Here is a 22,723-nt window from a genome sequence, read left to right on the forward strand (position 1 = left end):
AGGACAGGCTATCAATGAATTTTAACCTGTAATCAGGGTCGGTTAAACAGAGAACTTTACTTCCCTGCATGATGAGATGAGGTTTAATGCCTAACTGCTGCATAACTGTGAGAATCAGGTAGCTGTCATACCCACGTGCGTTGTGTGCTATAAAGGTAAAGCCTCTGTACATCGGTCTCCTGAAATGGAGAAGAAATTTTTGGGTGCAATTCAATCCATAAGCATGCCATTCCTCACCTTTCAGCGTTCTAACACAGACCATACAGGGGATGTGCACACCGTTCTCGTCGATGAAGCATTCAAAATCATAAAAAATCAGTTTATCATCTAACTGATTACAGGCTTGGGCGGTTTGAATGTAACACAGATGACCATCGCACGTCACATCTAAATCAGGAGGTATATTGTCACCGCAAATACAGCATTTTACATTACACACATGTGGTTTATCCTGCTTGCTGATTGGAATAACGTATATCCTTTTGCACACCTTGCACAGTTTTACCAACTCACAGTCACTCATTAGCCTGTCAGCACTAGGTCTGTTGCGGGGTTCCCTGTGTCTACTGAAACATGAAGAATTACAACAGATTCTGTGACAACCTCCACAGGAGACAGGTTTGTTAATTTCACGCATACACTGGTATGAGTGACACACCGGACAATAGCCTTCACAATGGTGTGTGTCTGGCTTTTCATAGCTCCCGTAACAATATGCACAGATGTATCCCGATCCTATAAAACCCTTGAGATTTTTTATTCCCATAATAGTGACCTTGAAATAACAGCAGAAAGAGAGGGTTTGATCGATCAGGGAAACTGGTCTCAAATTTACACAGAGCTACAGAGTCTGTAACGGTTCTGTGAAACACTACAATTTTTCTCTTTAGAATGTTTTCAAATTTACCAATGTCACTGAAAGTTACTGCTGTCTGATCATCTAAACCAGCCCTGTGTTGCCACTCCCTCCCCAGCTCTAAAGCCTGATTATCAGTAAGGTTAGAGTCAGAGACGTGTGCAAGACTGATGGCAAAGCATAACTGATTACCGGTATTATCTACAATATACAGGTGACGCATTTTCTTATTAATCAGTTCACAGTCTAACGTTCCTTTAACCTTACATTTCGACCCTCCTACAGGGTCATTAACTACCTGTAGAACAAATTCCAGGTTATTATCTGCAGGCATTTCAGCGTTGGACTGTACTAACTCATCTAAAAAATCCTCAAAAGCAGGCAGAATCATATTCCCATCATCGGTAATGGTAAACGTGACGTTACGATTGAGATTTTCCCCTAATTCTAGCTGTATAACATCGTTACGTCTGGCTAAAGATCTTGCAGTATCGGCTAATTCAGTGACAATACGCATGATGTTTATATAGACTGCAGCGAGATCAGGGACATTACCAGGCCAGGGTGGTGGGATGGTGAAAGGTTTCCTTATTTCAATGTTATTAAAATGTTCACGTTCAATAGTCGCAGGAGGATCTCCCTCAATCTGATCAGGGTTGAGTGCAACCTCTGGATTGAAATGACCGCCATGCTGCCCAGTATGATCAGCGGCGTGTGACGTTGAAGGAATTTGTAAGTCAGCTGATTCATTTTGTTGAATGCTGGGTGGAGACGGTGTTCTATTTAAATTTTCAACAGCCTGTTCTAATGAGCGTAAAAAGTCACCGTGCAGATTTTGATTTATTACATTTTCACTGTTGTTAGCAGGAGATGCATTTAACCCGATGTTATCTGCTACTTCTGTATTAACGGGAATTTCACTGAGTTGAGCAACAACATTCCTTCAATTCAATTCAATTCAATTCAATTCAAATTCAATTCAAATTCAATTCAAAGATACTTTATTGATCTCCGAGGGGAAATTAGAATTCCAGTACAACCCATCCAAACATCCATCATGACACAAGACAAGGGGGGGAACTTGTCACCGAGGCTTTGCTGCCCACTCACAGGCGCTGCCCTTGCTACATGTTAAAAGAGGCCACATTAGGTAAGTAGAGGGAAAAAAATCATATTTCACACTTTATCCTTAGCAGGATACAGTTTGAGATTGCAAAAAACCTCAGAACACAGAAGCAACAAGTTTACAAAACAACATCATGCCGGGAACGGTGAAGGTGGTGTGAGGGGGTGCATATGTTTATCTTGAGCATGTGTGTGTGCGCAAGTGAGTGTGTGCAAGTAAGTCCATGAAGCACTGTCTCAGAGACCATTGTCCTTGATGGTACGTTGGAATGTTCATCAACTGGCCACAAAGTTCTGAGCAGGTCCACAGATGTCCTCAGGGAAGGGAGGGGGCAGAGGGAGCAGAGCATCATGTTTACATAACTTCCAGGAGAGGTTGAAGATAACCGGCCATCAAGGCTGTGCAGGGGAGCCAGATTCAGAAAAAAAATAATTATTTGGCTTAGGCTGACTCTTAATTTTCCGTCAGCCTTGAGAGTCTCGCTGATGCTTCTCAAAGGCGAATCCAAACAGCCAAATTCCTGGTCTTTCGCCAGATCCGACCGAACAACTTTCTCCAAGATTTATCCCATTTCACCCCTGAGTCCAGGAACCGCAACCTGCCTGTGATCCTGTGTAAGGAACACATCCAGTCTGCGATTCAGCTCACGTAACATCTCAGTCTGAGTGCTGATCACCCTGAAGATCCCATCACACATGCCAGGCTGCCTCACAATTGCCAGAACAGCTGCTGACATTCTCCGAATTTCTCGATATGCCAGGTAACCGCCAGGTTCCTTATCTCATTCAGCGCATGTGTGATCTGGCTATCCATATTAACATGAGTATCAGAAGAAGAAGAAGAATAAGACCCAGGGATCAGTTTAAATTACCTTGATATCAGCGCAATGTTTCAGTAACAATGTCTGACATGTTACTGTAGTCGGACTGTGTAAAAACGATACCATTCAGCTCGTCACTCGTGGGTTCTAAACATTATTATTATTATTATACGTCAGGCATTCAGAAGCACTTAAGGAATTCTTAAAGATGAATACTCACTACTGAAGATTGTGTTGTATTTCTCAAAGAAGCAGAATGTTCACCACCTTCGATTCCTGAAACATGTTCCAACATTTTTTGTTTCTCCTTACAAGTGTTCTAAAAATATTTCAGTGTAACTGTTTAAAAATAAACTTTTAGCTACCAGATTTGAAGCCGATCTCCCAGTAAAGATTGCGTTGTATCTCTCAATAGAACCAGGATGACTGACTACGCCACCTTCTCTGTTTCCAATGACGAAATCCTATCAGTGTGCATGGTTACGCCCCTTGGCCACACTGAAGAACGCCCCTCTGTTTTTTTTTTAATTCGTTGATTCTAGATTCGCCCTCTAATGACGAAAACCGATCAGCGTGCATGGTTACACCCCTTGGTCAGCCCCCCCCCCCCCCCCGAGACAGCTCAGCAACAGTGCAGACACGTTCATTAAACAGTGGATGTGTATTGTCAGAGACAATGCTTGACACTTTGGGCCACGAAGGAGCACGGTCGTCTTAATTACTTTGACTACAGTCGGTGTGAAGACTTTGTCTGAGACAATACACAAGAAACAGCTGCGGATGTCTGCCTTAATTCAATAAACAGTGACATGTCTGAGGACTTTATAACTTTTATTTATTTATTTTTTCAGTTTCTTGTGACGTTTTACATAGACCACACCTGCAGGTTACAACCTCTGGCTCCCACGTGGGATGAGGAGAAAACTGTTTTCTCTAAATCCTCAATAACTATTGCTCTAAGATGAAAAAAAGAAAAGCTTAAGGTAACTAAAATTATCATCCATTTTACCAAGTGGAGTCTCTCATGATTCCAAACAAAGTATTTTAGCTGTAGAATCCATTTCTAATTTGAACACAGCATACTGAGCACTCATAAAATTTTAGATAATTCCATGTTTGGCTTACTTTTAACTATTTTTTTAGTTCATTTGTTTCTCTGTTTTAGATCATCTCTACAAGTTGCTGGTGCAGATTAGATCACTCAAACATTTGAGCAGAGGAAGAAAGGTTCTGTTTCTACTTTTTGTCTTTCTTGTTTTTTAGATGTAAAAACATCCATCTAAATAACCCCTGTGTTAAAACAAAATGAATTTACAATTCTGTCAGGTTCTCTTTTTATCAGAATTTTGTGTGATGTGCCTGCATTAACCTGAGTGACCTTTTAAAGTGGATAAACTACATGTTTTGTTTTTAGATGTAAAAAACATCTAAAAACATACAATTAGAAAGATTCGCTTCCTTGTGATGACAAAATCCGGTTAATGACAATATCCGGTTATGCCACCGGAAGTCCTGCCACCGGAAGTCCCGCCCTAAGATGTCCCGCCACCGGAAGTCCCACCCACCTGTCAACATTTTCACACCTCGTTTGATTGAAGTATGTACATTTAGTCTCTTCCATCCAGTATTTGAGATAACTTGTAAAAAGTCTTTTATGTCTCTGTGGAATAATTTTGGCCCAATTCTTTTAATTCAGCCACATCAAAGGCTTTTCCAGTATGAACAGCCTTTTTATTGGCACAGATCGCTGCCTGAGGTTTTAGACCCAAAACACAGACAGGTCTTTCCTCATTTCTGACCGTATAAATGGTAAATCCCGGGGCAAGGTGGGCTTCGTCATATTTTCTGATTTTATGTTTGTCCCCTTTTCTTGCCACTGACAAATCCTCAGTTTTTCTTTTTACTCTGATGACTGACTTCTCCATCTCTCCTCCATCAGCTCTGTTTACAAAGGTGCTGTACACTTCTTCCACTGGTACAGGCAGTCTGTTGATTTGTTTGAGCACTGCTGCCACCTAGTAACTGGAGGCTTTCTTATTGTTCAAGTATAAATAAAGACAGTTGAATCCACCTTGCCTCTCACACCCACCCTGATTCCTAAACACATTCCCCCGGTGGAGAAATACTGACTTAGCTTAAGGTCACAAACTGAATGTTGGACATTGTCCTTCACGAGTTTCTGCTAGAGATAACAATTCATGGTTCCATCAATATTTATCAAGTTGTCAAGGTTGTGAATAAACAAAGAAGTCCCAGACCATCACTCTGCCTCTACCATGTTTGACTGTCAGTGTGGCAGAGAGATCCTTCCTGCCCTCAGCCATCAGCATCTACAACTATTTGAAGATATTTACATAATATAAGTTACATCAACATTTAATTTCTCTCTGGGAATAATATTGAATTAAAGTGAACTGAATTGGGCTAAGATGGAGGCAGACGGTCCACTGTGTTGAGTCCACCAAAGGGATTAAGAATAACTACTACTAAGTAACTTTAGAGACCTATAAGAATTTTAAACTCCTGTTGAATTACATTGAATACAGCAGAATTTGAGAAGTGAGGTCTACTTATGTAAACACATGGAGGGTGGTGAATTCTAGCCTGATGTGGGACTGTGTCATAAAAATACCCTGCACATAAACATGACACTGAATAAAGCAACAGCATCAAAGAAAATTCAAGATTTCTGCAAGATCAAAGATATTTGTTCTTGACACTAGTGCAGAAATGATCTTAGCTTCTTATCTGTCCACATTACATTGGCCCTCTCGTTTAAACATTTACCTTTAATTTTGGAAATGATAAATTCTCTTGCTCATAACTGTAAAACATGATTTCATTCTATAAGAGAAAGGTAACAAAATTGGTTCTTTGAGAGAAAATATTGAATAGAATAGAATATTGATAAGTTATTTTATCAACATAGATAACTGAAGACTGGGACTAATCCCTCAATTTTAAAGCTTTCATTTACAAATAAACATATTCTGTTTAAAGTGTCTGTTTATTTTTAGAAGAAGGAGACAGCACCGCCAACAAACATACATTTCTTTACATTTTTTCATATTGTAACAACAAACAAGTGCATATTCAGTTCAGTTCAGTTCAGTTTTATTTATATACAGGTCCTTCTCAAAATATTAGCATATTGTGATAAAGTTCATTATTTTCCATAATGTCATGATGAAAATTTAACATTCATATATTTTAGATTCATTGCACACTAACTGAAATATTTCAGGTCTTTTATTGTCTTAATACGGATGATTTTAGCATACAGCTCATGAAAACCCAAAATTCCTATCTCACAAAATTAGCATATCATTAAAAGGGTCTCTAAACGAGCTATGAACCTAATCATCTGAATCAACGAGTTAACTCTAAACACCTGCAAAAGATTCCTGAGGCCTTTAAAACTCCCAGCCTGGTTCATCACTCAAAACCCCAATCATGGGTAAGACTGCCGACCTGACTGCTGTCCAGAAGGCCACTATTGACACCCTCAAGCAAGAGGGTAAGACACAGAAAGACATTTCTGAACGAATAGGCTGTTCCCAGAGTGCTGTATCAAGGCACCTCAGTGGGAAGTCTGTGGGAAGGAAAAAGTGTGGCAAAAAACGCTGCACAACGAGAAGAGGTGACCGGACCCTGAGGAAGATTGTGGAGAAGGGCCGATTCCAGACCTTGGAGGACTTGCGGAAGCAGTGGACTGAGTCTGGAGTAGAAACATCCAAAGCCACCGTGCACAGGCGTGTGCAGGAAATGGGCTACAGGTGCCGCATTCCCCAGGTCAAGCCACTTTTGAACCAGAAACAGTGGCAGAAGCGCCTGACCTGGGCTACAGAGAAGCAGCACTGGACTGTTGCTCAGTGGTCCAAAGTACTTTTTTCGGATGAAAGCAAATTCTGCATGTCATTCGGAAATCAAGGTGCCAGAGTCTGGAGGAAGACTGGGGAGAAGGAAATGCCAAAATGCCAGAAGTCCATTGTCAAGTACCCACAGTCAGTGATGGTCTGGGGTGCCGTGTCAGCTGCTGGTGTTGGTCCACTGTGTTTTATCAAGGGCAGGGTCAATGCAGCCAGCTATCAGGAGATGAAGATTTCATTTTTCAGCATGACCTGGCACCTGATCACAGTGCCAAAACCACTGGTAAATGGTTTACTGACCATGGTATCACTGTGCTCAATTGGCCTGCCAACTCTCCTGACCGGAACCCCATAGAGAATCTGTGGGATATTGTGAAGAGAACGTTGAGAGACCCAACACTCTGGATGAGCTAAAGGCCGCTATCGAAGCATCCTGGGCCTCCATAAGACCTCAGCAGTGCCACAGGCTGATTGCCTCCATGCCACGCCGCATTGAAGCAGTCATTTCTGCAAAAGGATTCCCGACCAAGTATTGAGTGCATAACTGTACATGATTATTTGAAGGTTGACGTTTTTTGTATTAAAAACACTTTTCTTTTATTGGTCGGATGAAATATGCTAATTTTGTGAGATAGGAATTTTGGGTTTTCATGAGCTGTATGCCAAAATCATCCGTATTAAGACAATAAAAGACCTGAAATATTTCAGTTAGTATGCAATGAATCTAAAATATATGAATGTTAAATTTTCATCATGATATTATGGAAAATAATGAACTTTATCACAATATGCTAATTGTTTGAGAAGGACCTGTAGTGCCAATTCACAACACATGTTGTCTCAAGGCACTTCACAACAGTCAGGTACATTCCTATTAATCCTAACAATTGAACAGTGCAGTCAGATTCAGTTATTTATTCAAATTGGATAAAAAGTTTTTCTATCTAAGGAAACCCAGCAGATTGCATCCAGTCAGTGACTTGCAGCATTCACTCCTCCTGGATGAGCATGTAGAGACAGTGGACAGTCACTGGTGTTGACTTTGCAGCAATCCCTCATACTGAGCATGCATGTAGCGACAGTGGAGAGGAAAATCTCCCTTTTAACAGGAAGAAACCTCCAGCAGAACCAGGCTCAGTGTGAGCGGCCATCTGCCACGACCGACTGGGGGTTTGAGAGAACAGAGCAGAGACACAAAGAGAACAAAGAAGCACTGATCCAGAAGTACTTTCTATGGGAAGGAAAAGTAAATGTTAATGGATGTAGCTCCTTTAGTCGTTTCACCTAGAAAGAAAGAACAGATAAACTCTGAGCCAGTTTTCAAGGTTAGAGTCTGAAAGAGAGCACATATAATTAGTTACAGTAAAAGCTCAGTCAATTTCCATGTCTAGGAGAGAGAAAGGGTTAAACACTAAAAGACAGGGCTATGTGGATCATTGGTAGAGGGTGAGCATTAAGTTGTTGCCAGCAGAACCTGGGACGATTCCCCTCTCCAGAAAGGTGTCACAGGCCAGTCCAGGTGTAGCTTCTAGGAAGAGAAAGAGAGAACAAGGTTAAAAGCTGAAATAACAGCAAATAATGGAGAGTAGTGTGAGAATGTAGCGAAGAGGGTGAAAGTGGTCGTTATGTCCTCCAGCAGCCTAAGCCTATAGCAGCATAACTACACAGATAGTTTCAGTTCAGATTATTTAGTTAAACGGCGCTTATTTACAACAATGTCGTCTCAAGGAACCCCACAAAGGGTCCCACTGATGGTCATTGTTATACTAAAAACCACAAGGATTGGGATACCTCCCTCTGTCAGACTGATCACAACCATCGGAAAAGAGAAGGGGTCAGACAGGTAGCAGAAATGGAGGGTGTGTTTGCACCTCAACCATAACTGAGCAGGTTTAGGCTAAACCTGACTCCCCCTTACTCCAACCAACAACCAATATTATTGATATTAATTTGATAGACCAACAAATTAATGCAAATAAAATTTTGGAAAAGGTGGTGTAATCTGATTTCAGTTCCCTTTGATCTGATACCCCGAAATATATTACAGTGCACCTAACTGCCTCCAACAGTCACCATATAAGTGTATAGACTTCATGTGTGTAAATGCAGCTGTTCTTTTTCCAGCCTAAAAGGTTTGTTAGAGAACAAACTTTATCATGAAGACCAAGGAACACAGCAGACAGGCCAAAAAGAAAGTTGTGAATAACTTTAAGGCAGGTTTAGGTTCTATCCCATGCTTTAAACATCTCACAGAGCTCAGTTCAATCTATCTGCACATGGAAAGAGGACAGACCAACTGCAGACCTACCAAGACATGGATGTCCACCTAAACTAAAGGCTTGGCAAGGAGAGCATTAATCAGAGAAGCAGCCAAGAGACCCATGATAACTCTGGAGGAGACTGCAGAGATCTACACCTCACAACAACTTTACTCCAAAATGTGGCCGTTATGTAAGGCTATTAAAGGTTTGCCACAAACCATGTAGAGGAAGTTACAATGGATCAGTTACAATTGAATAATTTAGATCAAAGTGTATTCATAGGTTACAATGGCTTAATGAAAGTGGCATGACTTGAAAGTTGATGTTCAAAGACACTATCTATGCAGTCTGACAGAGCTTGAGCTATTTTGCAAAGAAGGATTAGCAACAATTTCAGTCTCTAGATGTGCACAGATGGTAGAGACAAACCCCAAAAGAGAAAAGGAACTGTAATAGCAATGAAATGAGGTTGACTTGGGGTGTAAATTCAAATGCTTGACACAGTTTTCTGATTTTAGGGGGGATAAAACATGTTGAAAACCAATTTAGCATTTTCTTTTCACTTCACATGTATGCACTTTTCTGTGTTGGTCTGCCACATAAAATAAAGAAGAAAATGTGATGTTTGTTTCACAATGTGCCATTTGAATGATAATATTAAAAGCTCATAACATTCAAATACACAGACATGCATCAGTAATTATAAATAATATTCATTCTCCCCTTTAGCTGTTGGTTTCTGTCACAATCCACAGGTGTTGGTGGATTTTGTTTTTTTTGTGTTTGTGTTTACGTCTTGCTTTATTCCCGTGTTCATTATTATTAGATAAGTGTTGCCGTATTGGTTCATTTCTTTATGTTTAGTTTCTTCGTTATTTGAGTTATTTCCTGTTAGATATTTCCCCTAGGTGTTGGCTATGGTTGCCATTTGATTTTATGTTTTTTCACTATTTTATTGTTGTTTATGTTGTTCTTCACGTCTTGCATCTGTTTATTTTTCTGTGGTCATATTTGTTAGGTGTTTTTCATGCTTTTCTTTGCATTTAACTGTCTATATTATTCTTGTGGTCCTACTTGGAGTTATTCTTTGTTAGTTTTTCCCATATCTTTGTTAGTTTTTGTCATGTTTTTGCTTTCATTGTCTGCCACTGCAATCAGAATATGTTTTTTCCACCTCCTTCAAGCCAATCGGCCTTACTGTTTTTGCCTGCTCCATGCATTATATACAGGTCCTTCTCAAAAGATTAGCATATTGTGATAAAGTTTATTATTTTCCATAATGTCATGATGAAAATTTAACATTCATATATTTTAGATTCATTGCACACTAACTGAAATATTTCTGGTCTTTTATTGTCATAATATGGATGATTGTGGCATACAGCTCATGAAAACCCAAAATTCCTATCTCACAAAATTAGCATATTTCATCCGACCAATAAAATAAAAGTGTTTTTAATACAAAAAACGTCAATCTTCAAATAATCATGTACAGTTATGCACTCAATACTTGGTCGGAAATCCTTTTGCAGAAATGACTGCTTCAATGCGGCGTGGCATGGAGGCAATCAGCCTGTGGCACTGCTGAGGTCTTATGGAGGCCCAGGATGCTTCGATAGCGGCCTTTAGCTCATCCAGAGTGTTGGGTCTTGAGTCTCTCAACGTTCTCTTCACAATATCCCACAGATTCTCTATGGGGTTCAGGTCAGGAGAGTTGGCAGGCCAATTGAGCACAGTGATACCATGGTCAGTAAACCATTTACCAATGGTTTTGGCACTGTGAGCAGGTGCCAGGTCGTGCTGAAAAATGAAATCTTCATCTCCATAAAGCTTTTCAGCAGATGGAAGCATGAAGTGCTCCAAAATCTCCTGATAGCTAGCTGCATTGACCCTGCCCTTGATAAAACACAGTGGACCAACACCAGCAGCTGACACGGCACCCCAGACCATGACTGACTGTGGGTACTTGACACTGGACTTCTGGCATTTCCTTCTCCCCAATCTTCCTCCAGACTCTGGCACCTTGATTTCTGAATGACATGCAGAATTTGCTTTCATAAGAAAAAAGTACTTTGGACCACTGAGCAACAGTCCAGTGCTGCTTCTCTGTAGCCCAGGTCAGGCGCTTCTGCCACTGTTTCTGGTTCAAAAGTGGCTTGACCTGGGGAATGCGGCACCTGTAGCCCATTTCCTGCACACGCCTGTGCACAGTGGCTCTGGATGTTTCTACTCCAGACTCAGTCCACTGCTTCCGCAGGTCCCCCAAGGTCTGGAATCGGCCCTTCTCCACAATCTTCCTCAGGGTCCGGTCACCTCTTCTCGTTGTGCAGCGTTTTTTGCCACACTTTTTCCTTCCCACAGACTTCCCACTGAGGTGCCTTGATACAGCACTCTGGGAACAGCCTATTCGTTCAGAAATGTCTTTCTGTGTCTTACCCTCTTGCTTGAGGGTGTCAATAGTGGCCTTCTGGACAGCAGTCAGGTCGGCAGTCTTACCCATGATTGGGGTTTTGAGTGATGAACCAGGCTGGGAGTTTTAAAGGCCTCAGGAATCTTTTGCAGGTGTTTAGAGTTAACTCGTTGATTCAGATGATTAGGTTCATAGCTCGTTTAGAGACCCTTTTAATGATATGCTAATTTTGTGAGATAGGAATTTTGGGTTTTCATGAGCTGTATGCCAAAATCATCCATATTAAGACAATAAAAGACCTGAAATATTTCAGTTAGTGTGCAATGAATCTAAAATATATGAATGTTAAATTTTCATCATGACATTATGGATAATAATGAACTTTATCACAATATGCTAATATTTTGAGAAGGACCCGTATACTCTTTGGTTCTGTTCACTCCTCATTGTTGAATACTGTTTGCTCATGCCATGCCTGCTCATGTTCATACCTGCTTCTGGTTACATCATGCGTAAATGTAAGTTTCCATCTTTATTAATTAAATTTCTCAACTCATTGTGCTGCTTCGGCTTGCCTGTGAGCATTTGGGTCCAACTCCCAGAACTCATCCTGACACTGGGTTTCTTTATATCTCTGTTCAGCTTCTCTGGGTAAATTAGCATCCCCCCTCAGCTTCTCTGCCTGCCTTCTGCCTCAGCTGCTCCTCTTTATCCCCTGATTACTCACACCTGCATTCTATGTCATCATCAACACTTCCCTCAGTTTAGGGAACACTTCCCTTGTTATTTTCTGGAATCTTCCACTGACTTCATGTTTCTTCGTTGCTCCATATCCATGACTGTTACTTTCCACATTGTACTGCCCAGTTCTCTGTCAGTGTTCCGTGCTATGGTCTTCACACGTTCTCCGCTCTTCACGTTCCTGTCTGCCCATGTACTCAACAAACACCTTGCACTCTTGCTTTCTTCCTGTTTCTTTAGATGATGCATTCTTACTAATGGGCCTGAACATAGCTGACCTTTACCCTGACACCATACGCTACATCACCTATGAGGGCTCCATTACGATCCCTCCCTGTTACGAGACTTCCACATGGATCCTCATCAACAAACCAGTTTATGTGACACAGATGCAGGTAGGTTAAAGCTGGATAAATAATGTAATGTAATACATTACATTAATTGTAATATCAGGCTATGTGCATTCTGGCAGAAACATTTCTAATTTAATTTGCTTGCGTAGGCTTTAACATGTCGGAGTTGCAAATTAGCTTCTTAAAATCAGGATAGGACAGCATCTTTTTTTCCAGACCGATGCTGTTTTGTAACAGCGGCAAGGAATTAAATGGATAAAATCCTGGTACTCAAAACCAAAAAACACGAAAAACGGAAATTGCTTTTTACCACTTGATTAACTCAGGAACTAAGAATACTCAGCTTTTTCATATCTGTTTCTCAGACAAAATGTATAAGGTTGATTTATAAGTTGATATAAAAAAAAACATTATGTGCATACAGCTTTAATGACACTGCTATAAATCTTGCCATTGTAAAGTAGTTGCCACAGGTCTTGAAAGCCTTTTTATGTTACTGGAACAGCTCTTCCTACCTAAAACAAGCTGCACTCCTCAGACAGAGACTCTGGGTGTTACAGGGCTACAAGTTCCAATTCAGGACAGCATTTATCTGGTCAACAAACTCCCACAATACATGTGCCATGTATTCTCACTGCATTTAGTACTGTGAGGAAGATGGCGCCAGTGTGGCTGGCTTGCCATCTCTTGCTTTAGAACTTCGTGTTGTTTGTGCCATGTTTGACACTTGAACCATAAGTCCTCTGCTGGTGTGGTGATCACCAGGAGCTGCTTGACATGAAATAAAATTTCAAGCAGCTCGGGAGGGATCAGAATAATTTCCTCCTTTATTTCAAACTGATGTTCCACTCAGTCAGATCAGGGATGAGATGATTCCTGCCAAGAGACGCAAATAGAAAAGAACCCACTGATGTTGGTATACTGGTCCTTCTCAAAATATTAGCATATTGTGATAAAGTTCATTATTTTCCATAATGTCATGATGAAAATTTAACATTCATATAATTTAGATTCATTGCACGCTAACTGAAATATTTCAGGTCTTTTATTGTCTTAATATGGATGATTTTGGCATACAGCTCATGAAAACCCAAAATTCCTATCTCACAAAATTAGCATATTTCATCCGACCAATAAAAGAAAAGTGTTTTTAATACAAAAAACATCAACCTTCAAATAATCATGTACAGTTATACACTCAATACTTGGTCGGGAATCCTTTGGCAGAAATGACTGCTTCAATGCGGCGTGGCATGGAGGCAATCAGCCTGTGGCACTGCTGAGGTCTTATGGAGGCCCAGGATGCTTCGATAGCGGCCTTTAGCTCATCCAGAGTGTTGGGTCTTGAGTCTCTCAACGTTCTCTTCACAATATCCCACAGATTCTCTATGGGGTTCAGGTCAGGAGAGTTGGCAGGCCAATTGAGCACAGTGATACCATGGTCAGTAAACCATTTACCAGTGGTTTTGGCACTGTGAGAAGGTGCCAGGTCGTGCTGAAAAATGAAATCTTCATCTCCATAAAGCTTTTCAGCAGATGGAAGCATGAAGTGCTCCAAAATCTCCTGATAGCTAGCTGCATTGACCCTGCCCTTGATAAAACACAGTGGACCAACACCAGCAGCTGACACGACACCCAAGACCATGACTGACTGTGGGTACTTGACACTGGATTTCTGGCATTTTGGCATTTCCTTCTCCCCAATCTTCCTCCAGACTCTGGCACCTTGATTTCTGAATGACATGCAGAATTTGCTTTCAGGTGGACCATGATGTGGTCGGATTGGCCCAGTGCAGCACGTGGGACGGCGTGATAAGCGTCTCTGATGGTGGAGTAACAGTGATCCAGAATGTTGTCCTCTCTGGTCGGACATTTTATAAACTGTCTATATTTGGGGAGTTCGTGGGTCAGATTACCTTTGTTAAAGTCGCCAACGACGATTACTAAGGAGTCCGGGTTGGTCCGCTCCACACTCAGTATCTGGTCGGCGAGCATGCGCTGTGCAACCTGCACGTTAGCTTGCGGCGGGATGTAAACACCGACCAGTATCAAGTATTTTTCGTAGTATCGGCATTGTGTTTGAAATTTTAGTATCGTGACGACCCCAACCACAACTGTCACCAGGGCAATATGCCCTCTTGCTGCAGGTACACCATTGGTTTGCTCTCTTGCTCCACTGTCACCTAAAGATTACAGCTGGGTATTAGAGAGGTCCATTTGGTCAAGTTAGGAGTCTGCTAAATGGTAAGTGATGTTATTGCTTGGTGCTTCCCACTGCACCTGATCACATTCACACTGGAGTGGCAAAGTGGCAAACCATTACAGAGGGTGGGGTATGCTGTGGTATGCCTCGCGGTAGTGTGTGCAGCCAGCATGCTGGGGTATCTCCAGGGTTGGCAGGGTGCCCAGTCTTTGGCGTGTTGTGGTGGATTTCCTCCTGTGGCTCTGGCCCCTAGCCAGGCACTGGGCTGCAGTTGTAGTCTGGTGGGTGGGGCGGTGGAGCACGTCTTTTTCCTTCGCATTGGTGGAGGGGCTGACCGGCCTGCTTGCTGTGACTGGGGTTTGCCTCGCGGAAGTGTGTGCAGCCAGCATGCAGAGGTGCCTCTGGGGTTGACGTGTGGGGTTGGGGGGGTGCCCGGTCTTTGGCGTGCTTTAGTGGCCTTCCTTCGATGCTTCGTCCTGTGGCTCTGGCCCCCGGACAGGCGCAGTGCTGCAGTCACAGTCTGGTGGGTGGGGCGGTGGAGCACGTCTTGTACCTGCACTGGGGCAGCAAACGGGTAGTGCTCGGCCTGAGACGGATGGTCGGCTCAGGTGCGGGTACCCTGCTCGTGCACGTTTACTTTATTTTTTTGTATTTCTCTTTCAGGAACGGGCGGGCTGGGGCTGCTGGCATTGGCTGGGTGGTTGGGCAGTCTTGGCTGTGAGCTGCTCCGCTGGCTGTCGTGTCCAAGGTAGGTATGTGAGGGCGGTGGGCTAGAGGGTGACAGAGAGGGGTTGCAACATGTGGGGTGGGGAGGCATTTGGATCTTCTGAGCGGTGACAGTGAAGTTGAGCTGATTGGTGTTTCTCCATGGCCTGTAGTTGCAGTGGCAATGATGAATCGTGGGATTGTGTGGTTGCGGAGGCATGATGGGGGCCGTCGGTCCTAGGGCTGGGGACAACTTGCCGGGTGAGTTTGTCCCATCTTGGTGTGGGGTCAGGGGTCCGTTGTGAGTATTGGGCTCAGTGCGGTCTGCTCTGCTGCACTGGGTGGAGGATGGGGTGGCATTGCACGGGGCCCTTGCCTTGCCATCGCAGCATGCTCTGTAGTGGAGGGCGGGATGTGGGGGGGCTTGGAGCGGGGCTGTGTGTGGAGCTTGCACTGTGTGGATGTGTCTTCATTGGCTTTTCAGAGGTGGAGCTTGTCTGTGGGGGTGTGCCCCTGTGGAGAGGGGATTCATGGCATTGGGTTCAGGGACATGTGTTTGATATCAGTGTACTGGCTGGGGGTGGCCCTGTGGGGAATTCATGTTTGGGTTTATGGGAGGTGAAGGGCTCATGGGGTTGAAATCTGAATGCATTGGGGGATTGAGACAGCTTTGATACTGGCTCTGGTTGGCGGGCTCATTCAGTCTAAGTAGTACCCTCTTTTGTTCATGGCGCCCTCTCTGGATAAGAACGGGTGTTGCTGGGGGCTGGTGTTGGAACAGGGGTCGAGGTGTGGGCCACGGTTGTTCAGGTTCAGGCGGTGCCGGCACAAGTCTGGGCTGTTGCTGGGGTACTCTGCCTGTCTCTGCCCCGGAAGGAAGGGGACCACCTCCTGGGTCCAGGGGCTGGTTGCCTCTCCTATCCCCACTCCTCTTCCCCCTGTACACAAATGACTGCACCTCATCGGACTCGTCCGTGAAACTCCTTAAGTTTGCAGATGACACCACTGTCATTGGACTGATCCAGGACAGTGATGAGTCTGCATACAGACAGCAGGTGGATCGGCTGGTCCACTGGTGCAGTCAGAACTACCTTGAACTCAACCCACTCAAGACTGTGGAAATGGTGGTGGACTTTCGGAGAACACCACCCCCATACACCCCCCTCACCATCCTCAACAACACTGTATCGGCCGTGGACCACTTCAGGTTCTTAGGAACCACCATCTCTGAGGACCTGAGATGGTCTTCACACATAGACACTGTTCGAAAGAAGGCCCAGCAGAGACTGTACTTCCTGAGGCAAGTCAAGAAGTTCAACCTTCCAAACGAGCTGCTGGTCATCTTCTACGCTGCCATCATTCAATCTGTCCTGTCTTCATCCATCTCAGTGTGGTTTGGCTCATCCACAAAACAGGACAGGTCCAGACTGCAACGAATAATCAGGAATGCAGAGAGAATAACCAGGGCTGACCTTCCCTCCATCCAGGACTTATACAGGTCTAGGGTCAGGAAAAGAGCTGCTAAAATCTCTGCAGACCCCACACACCCTGCACATAAACTGTTCAGAGCTTTACCTTCAGGCCGCCGTTACAGAGCACTGTTCACTAAAACCAGCCACCACAGAGACAGTTTCTTTCCCCAGGCTGTTTCTCTGTTGAACATTCAATGGAGTACAAAACAACAGCATACAGATGTTGCAAATGCACCTTTTTATTATATATGTGTATATTGTACATTGTAAATATGTATATTCTGTAATACAAAAACAAAACCAAAGACCAAAGTGTACCGGAGTCAAATTCCTTGTTTGTATGTACGAACTTGGCAATAAAGCTGATTCTGATTCTGATTCTGATCATACACCTACTTTAAAAATCTGCTGTCATCTGGACAAAGCAGGCAGTGCTGTGAGAATCATATTCTTGTTAATTTCTCTAGTGCATTTAACACAATTCCACCTGATTTACTTTGTCAGTAACTCCATGATACACAGGTGGAGACCTCAAAAATTGCATGGATCAAAGCCTACCTGACAAACAGACCACAGTTTGTGAATCTGAAGGGTCATGTGTCTAATCAGGTAGTCAGCAGCACAGGAGCAGCACAGGAGCAGCACAGGAGCACCACAGGGAACGGTACTCTCACAATTCCTTTACACTCTGTCACCTTAGACTTCCAGTACAAGACTGACTCATGTAATCTGCAAAAATACTCAGATGACTCTGCAGTCATGGGGTGTACAAGAAGGGACAGAGTAGACTGTACTTCTTGAGGAAACTTAGGCCCTTCAGCATTTGCAGCAAGATTCTCCAGATCTTGTATAAACCTGTAGTGGAAAGTGTGTATACCAGTGACATATATAGCTGTATACGAAACCTGTATACGACTTAAAACAATATTTAATTTCCTTTTTAATTTTTCCTTAATCCTTTTTCATTAATTTCTTATTTTTGAATTGAATTCACCTGAATAGAAATCAGCAGGTGTGTAAATGGATCATTGTTTCCAATAGCTAAATTTCAGTATCGGAACATAAACATAGATAAACACATACAGCACTTTGTAAACTTTGTAAGCCTTGCTGACATTTGGTGTACATGATTTACATGTATTAACATAAGCATAGTAACATATCATTTGATTAAAAATTTTAGCAGTTCTCGTTAAACCAAAATATCTGTAATAGTCTGGTTCACCTTGTCTAGCTCACTTGGTGGTCCCTAATGTTGTAAACACACCAAACCTATGTTCCCACAGATGCACTCTTTGCGCCTTCTCAGCCAGAATGAGCCATACAAGATCTTTCTGAGTATGAGCGACAACACCAGGCCAGCCCAGCCTCTGCTGCAGCGCTGCATTCGAACCAACATTAACTTCAGCAAGCAGGGCCGTGACTGCCCCAACAACCGCGCCCTTCGCCCACAGTACAGAGGTAACCTGACTGTTAGTGGGATATTTGTCAAAAAGTACTCAATTCTGCTGGAAATATTGCCAAGTATATTACTTTATTTTCTCACTTGCCATCCTTTAGAGCTGATTACGGTAGCTGTTACATGCTTATGCCAAAACTGGAGAAATTTTTAAGTCACTTTTATGTAAACTGTCAAATCCATTGGCTGCGCTTACTCAATTAAAAATAACCAGGAAACTTTTAGTCAAAGTCAGCAAATCAGTATGATAACTTTAGACAGTGGAATGTCTCATAGTTAACAGAGGCTACAGATATGAATGTTCAGCAAAAATGACTGAGACACTGAATGTTCTGACCAAACAGTTTTTATGCTGACCCTCTTACGGTATTAAACATGCTGACTGCAATTACCATTTACATTTTCATACAATAGCTCATCTTTATCTTTACTCAAATATATTTATATTTTACAATGCTATATAACCTAAAAGTAAAGAATGGGCTAAACATTATCCTCCTGTCTTCCAAACATCCACTTCTTTATCCATTTTTTACTGAGTGCACAAGTAATGGAGATTTCAATGATATTTAACAACCTTTTTATGTAACCAGAGATCTACTTTTATATATATGAAAAAAAGGTTCCACCTGTATACCCACTAGAAATGGACCAGTAGCCTACATATTATTATTGTCATTATGATCTGAAACATAGACTTAAGCAAAAGTGTAAAAGAAAACACGTAAACCTTATTAGGGTAAATTAAGCGTTTCTGCACAGAATAATATAGCTTATTGTCATTTTGCTCTTTACTGAGTGACATGCAGTATATACATTGCAGATCTTAACTGTGCATTTGATTTAACTATTTGCTTAACAGACACAGCACTTGTAGCTTGCCAACTGCAGTGTCAAAGCAATATTACCTTAATAACAGTAAATGGCCGGTTTTCCTAAATTCCTTGGAATGACCACTCATACCCCTTTGTCTGCTGATTCCAAAGGAGAAGTCTGGCTTTGGCAGTTGCTGGAAGAACTGCACTTGCCTGACTGCATTGTGTGAAGGTCAAAGGTGGTGCAGTGGAGATGTTTTTCTTGAGTTGGGCTTGGTCCCTCAGTGACAGTAAAGGGAATTATTAACCCTTTAGCAAACCAGGACAATTTCATGATCCGATCTTTGAGAAACAGTTTGGGGATGGACCCAAACATGACTGTGCACCTGTGCATAAAGTGATGTACATAAAGACATGGATGAGCGAGTTTGTGCTGGTTGGTTACATTTTCTCTCACACAGGTCCTGACTTCAACCTGACAGAACCCCTTTGGGATGAATTAGAGTTCAAAATTAAAGTCACCGTTGCCATCTTGCTTTTCTATTCTGTTCTGTCTATATTTAGCAGAAGCTTTATACAGGTCCTTCTCAAAATATTAGCATATTGTGATAAAGTTCATTATTTTCCATAATGTCATGATGAAAATTTAACATTCATATATTTTAGATTCATTGCACACTAACTGAAACATTTCAGGTCTTTTATTGTCTTAATACGGATGATTTTGGCATACAGCTCATTAAAACCCAAAATTCCTATCTCACAAAATTAGCATATTTCATCCGACCAATAAAAGAAAAGTGTTTTTTTTACAAAAAACGTCAACCTTCAAATAATCATGTACAGTTATGCACTCAATACTTGGTCAGGAATCCTTTTGCAGAAATGACTGCTTCAATGCGGCGTGGCATGGAGGCAATCAGCCTGTGGCACTGCTGAGGTCTTATGGAGGCCCAGGATGCTTCGATAGCAGCCTTTAGCTCATCCAGAGTGTTGGGTCTTGAGTCTCTCAACGTTCTCTTCACAATATCCCACAGATTCTCTATGGGGTTCAGGTCAGGAGAGTTGGCAGGCCAATTGAGCACAGTGATACCATGGTCAGTAAACCATTTACCAGTGGTTTTGGCACTGTGAGAAGGTGCCAGGTCGTGCTGAAAAATGAAATCTTCATCTCCATAAAGCTTTTCAGCAGATGGAAGCATGAAGTGCTCCAAAATCTCCTGATAGCTAGCTGCATTGACCCTGCCCTTGATAAAACACAGTGGACCAACACCAGCAGCTGACACAGCACCCCAGACCATCACTGACTGTGGGTACTTGACACTGGACTTCTGGCATTTTGGCATTTCCTTCTCCCCAGTCTTCCTCCAGACTCTGGCGCCTTGATTTCCGAATGACATGCAGAATTTGCTTTCATCCGAAAAAAGTACTTTGGACCACTGAGCAACAGTCCAGTGCTGCTTCTCTGTAGCCCAGGTCAGGCGCTTCTGCCGCTGTTTCTGGTTCAAAAGTGGCTTGACCTGGGGAATGCGGCACCTGTAGCCCATTTCCTGTACACGCCTGTGCACGGTGGCTCTGGATGTTTCTACTCCAGACTCAGTCCACTGCTTCCGCAGGTCCCCCAAGGTCTGGAATCGGCCCTTCTCCACAATCTTCCTCAGGGTCCGGTCACCTCTTCTCGTTGTGCAGCGTTTTCTGCCACACTTTTTCCTTCCCACAGACTTCCCACTGAGGTGCCTTGATACAGCACTCTGGGAACAGCCTATTCGTTCAGAAATGTCTTTCTGTGTCTTACCCTCTTGCTTGAGGGTGTCAATAGTGGCCTTCTGGACAGCAGTCAGGTCGGCAGTCTTACCCATGATTGGGGTTTTGAGTGATGAACCAGGCTGGGAGTTTTAAAGGCCTCAGGAATCTTTTGCAGGTGTTTAGAGTTAACTCGTTGATTCAGATGATTAGGTTCATAGCTCGTTTAGAGACCCTTTTAATGATATGCTAATTTTGTGAGATAGGAATTTTGGGTTTCATGAGCTGTATGCCAAAATCATCCGTATTAAGACAATAAAAGACCTGAAATATTTCAGTTAGTGTGCAATGAATCTAAAATATATGAATGTTACATTTTCATCATTACATTATGGAAAATAATGAACTTTATCACAATATGCTAATATTTTGAGAAGGACCTGTATAACCAGGAAACAAAGCTGATCCACAGTTTCTTGCAATAAAACAAAAACATCCATCAAAATTGTATAAAATTAATGAATTAGTTTGATTAAAAAAGCAACAAAAAAATACATTACTGTTACTATTATTATATATGGATTAATGGTCATAATAATGTTGTCTATGATATTTATCATTATTTTTTATTCTAATGCACAAGCACATACAGAGAAAACAAATGAGTGGTGAGCAAAGATCAGCTGTTTCTTACCCTCATGACAATGATTTGAAAATAATCTTTTTCAGCATAAGACATTTAGAAAAATTCACAATTAAATTATTCTTCAGTTAGAAGTAGTTAGACAAATTGAAAGTCAGTGTCAACTAAAACAATAGGTCATTTAAAACTAGTTAAAAGAGTAGCAGTTCTAGAGTAAAACTGGGAATCTAACAGCTGAAAGTTCCTTAATTAGTGGACCTATAGCTTCTTTTAGCTAGCCACCACTTTGCTGCTTAACACACCTGACACCCTAATCCAGTGGTGTCTAAACTTGTTTTACTGTGGGCAAAAATCTCCACATTGAAAGTACTCAAGTGTCGTGAGTTGGTTTTTCCAATGAAAAATAGTTTTATTTACTTTTTACCTGCACAACAATAAATTAAACATACAGTATTTTAATTAAAGTATAAAAGAATAAATTATTACAGGTCCCGGAAAGACTCTTAAATGTTTCCCTTATGAAGAAAGGTGTACAGTTTCCGAAGTTTTTGGCTATTTTGTTGGTCAAGAAAATGTCTTTGTCCAATACCAGCAACACAAACGAGTGTTGTTGTATTTGGCCAAGTTTAATTAATGGGTGTCCCTGAGTCAGTTTATGAGTAAAAAGTCACAATGGTGTTTTTGGCCCTATTTACTATGATAATAAAATGAAAGCAAAAACTTCACTTATAAAAGCATAACACTACACTGTACCTAGCATTTTCCATTTGAGGTGTCATGGCGGCTCTAGCTGCTTTGACCCACATCCAGAATACACTCATGAGACAGGGGAAAAGTTAACAAGTTTATTGAAAGAATATTAAATGTAGATCTGCAGGAACCAGGAACTTGTCACTGTGTGGAAGGAGGGGAGTAAATGGTGAGTCGAAGTATTGCTCCAGAAAGTGAATAATTTTTAATGTAAATAAATGAAGCTGCTTACGGAATGGCTTGAGATGATTGTCCGGGGGGGAATTACTGCTGAGGTCCAGGAGTTTTGGCAGGAGATGGAATTCTGTCTGGAGGTAAGTGATCTTGTTTTGTGGATGAATTAATTATGGAACTAACTGGTTTCTTTCTTTTGTTGAAGGTTTGCCCACTAGAGTGCCTCGGTGGGCCCAAGTCCGATCCAGGAGGACTGGTGAGTACCAGTAGATGGTGATTCGATCCAGGTAAGTTGTCTCTCTTGCATGGGGGGTGAACTTGGC

The 22,723-nt window shown here is 42.2% G+C and overlaps 1 protein-coding gene across 1 annotated transcript in view; it reads left to right on the forward strand.

The window, feature by feature from the left end:
• The window catches only part of LOC124864783 (carbonic anhydrase-related protein 10-like), a 298,624-nt gene that overhangs the window by 262,296 nt on the left and 13,605 nt on the right, over positions 1–22,723 (forward strand). The window contains exons 7-8 of the mRNA XM_047359688.1: positions 12,324–12,478; positions 18,103–18,277. Coding sequence (XP_047215644.1) covers positions 12,324–12,478; positions 18,103–18,277 — 330 coding nt within the window. The remainder of the gene's footprint in view (positions 1–12,323; positions 12,479–18,102; positions 18,278–22,723) is intronic.

The sequence above is a fragment of the Girardinichthys multiradiatus genome, chromosome Y (genome assembly GCF_021462225.1).
Source record: "Girardinichthys multiradiatus isolate DD_20200921_A chromosome Y, DD_fGirMul_XY1, whole genome shotgun sequence".
Lineage (NCBI taxonomy): Eukaryota > Metazoa > Chordata > Actinopteri > Cyprinodontiformes > Goodeidae > Girardinichthys > Girardinichthys multiradiatus.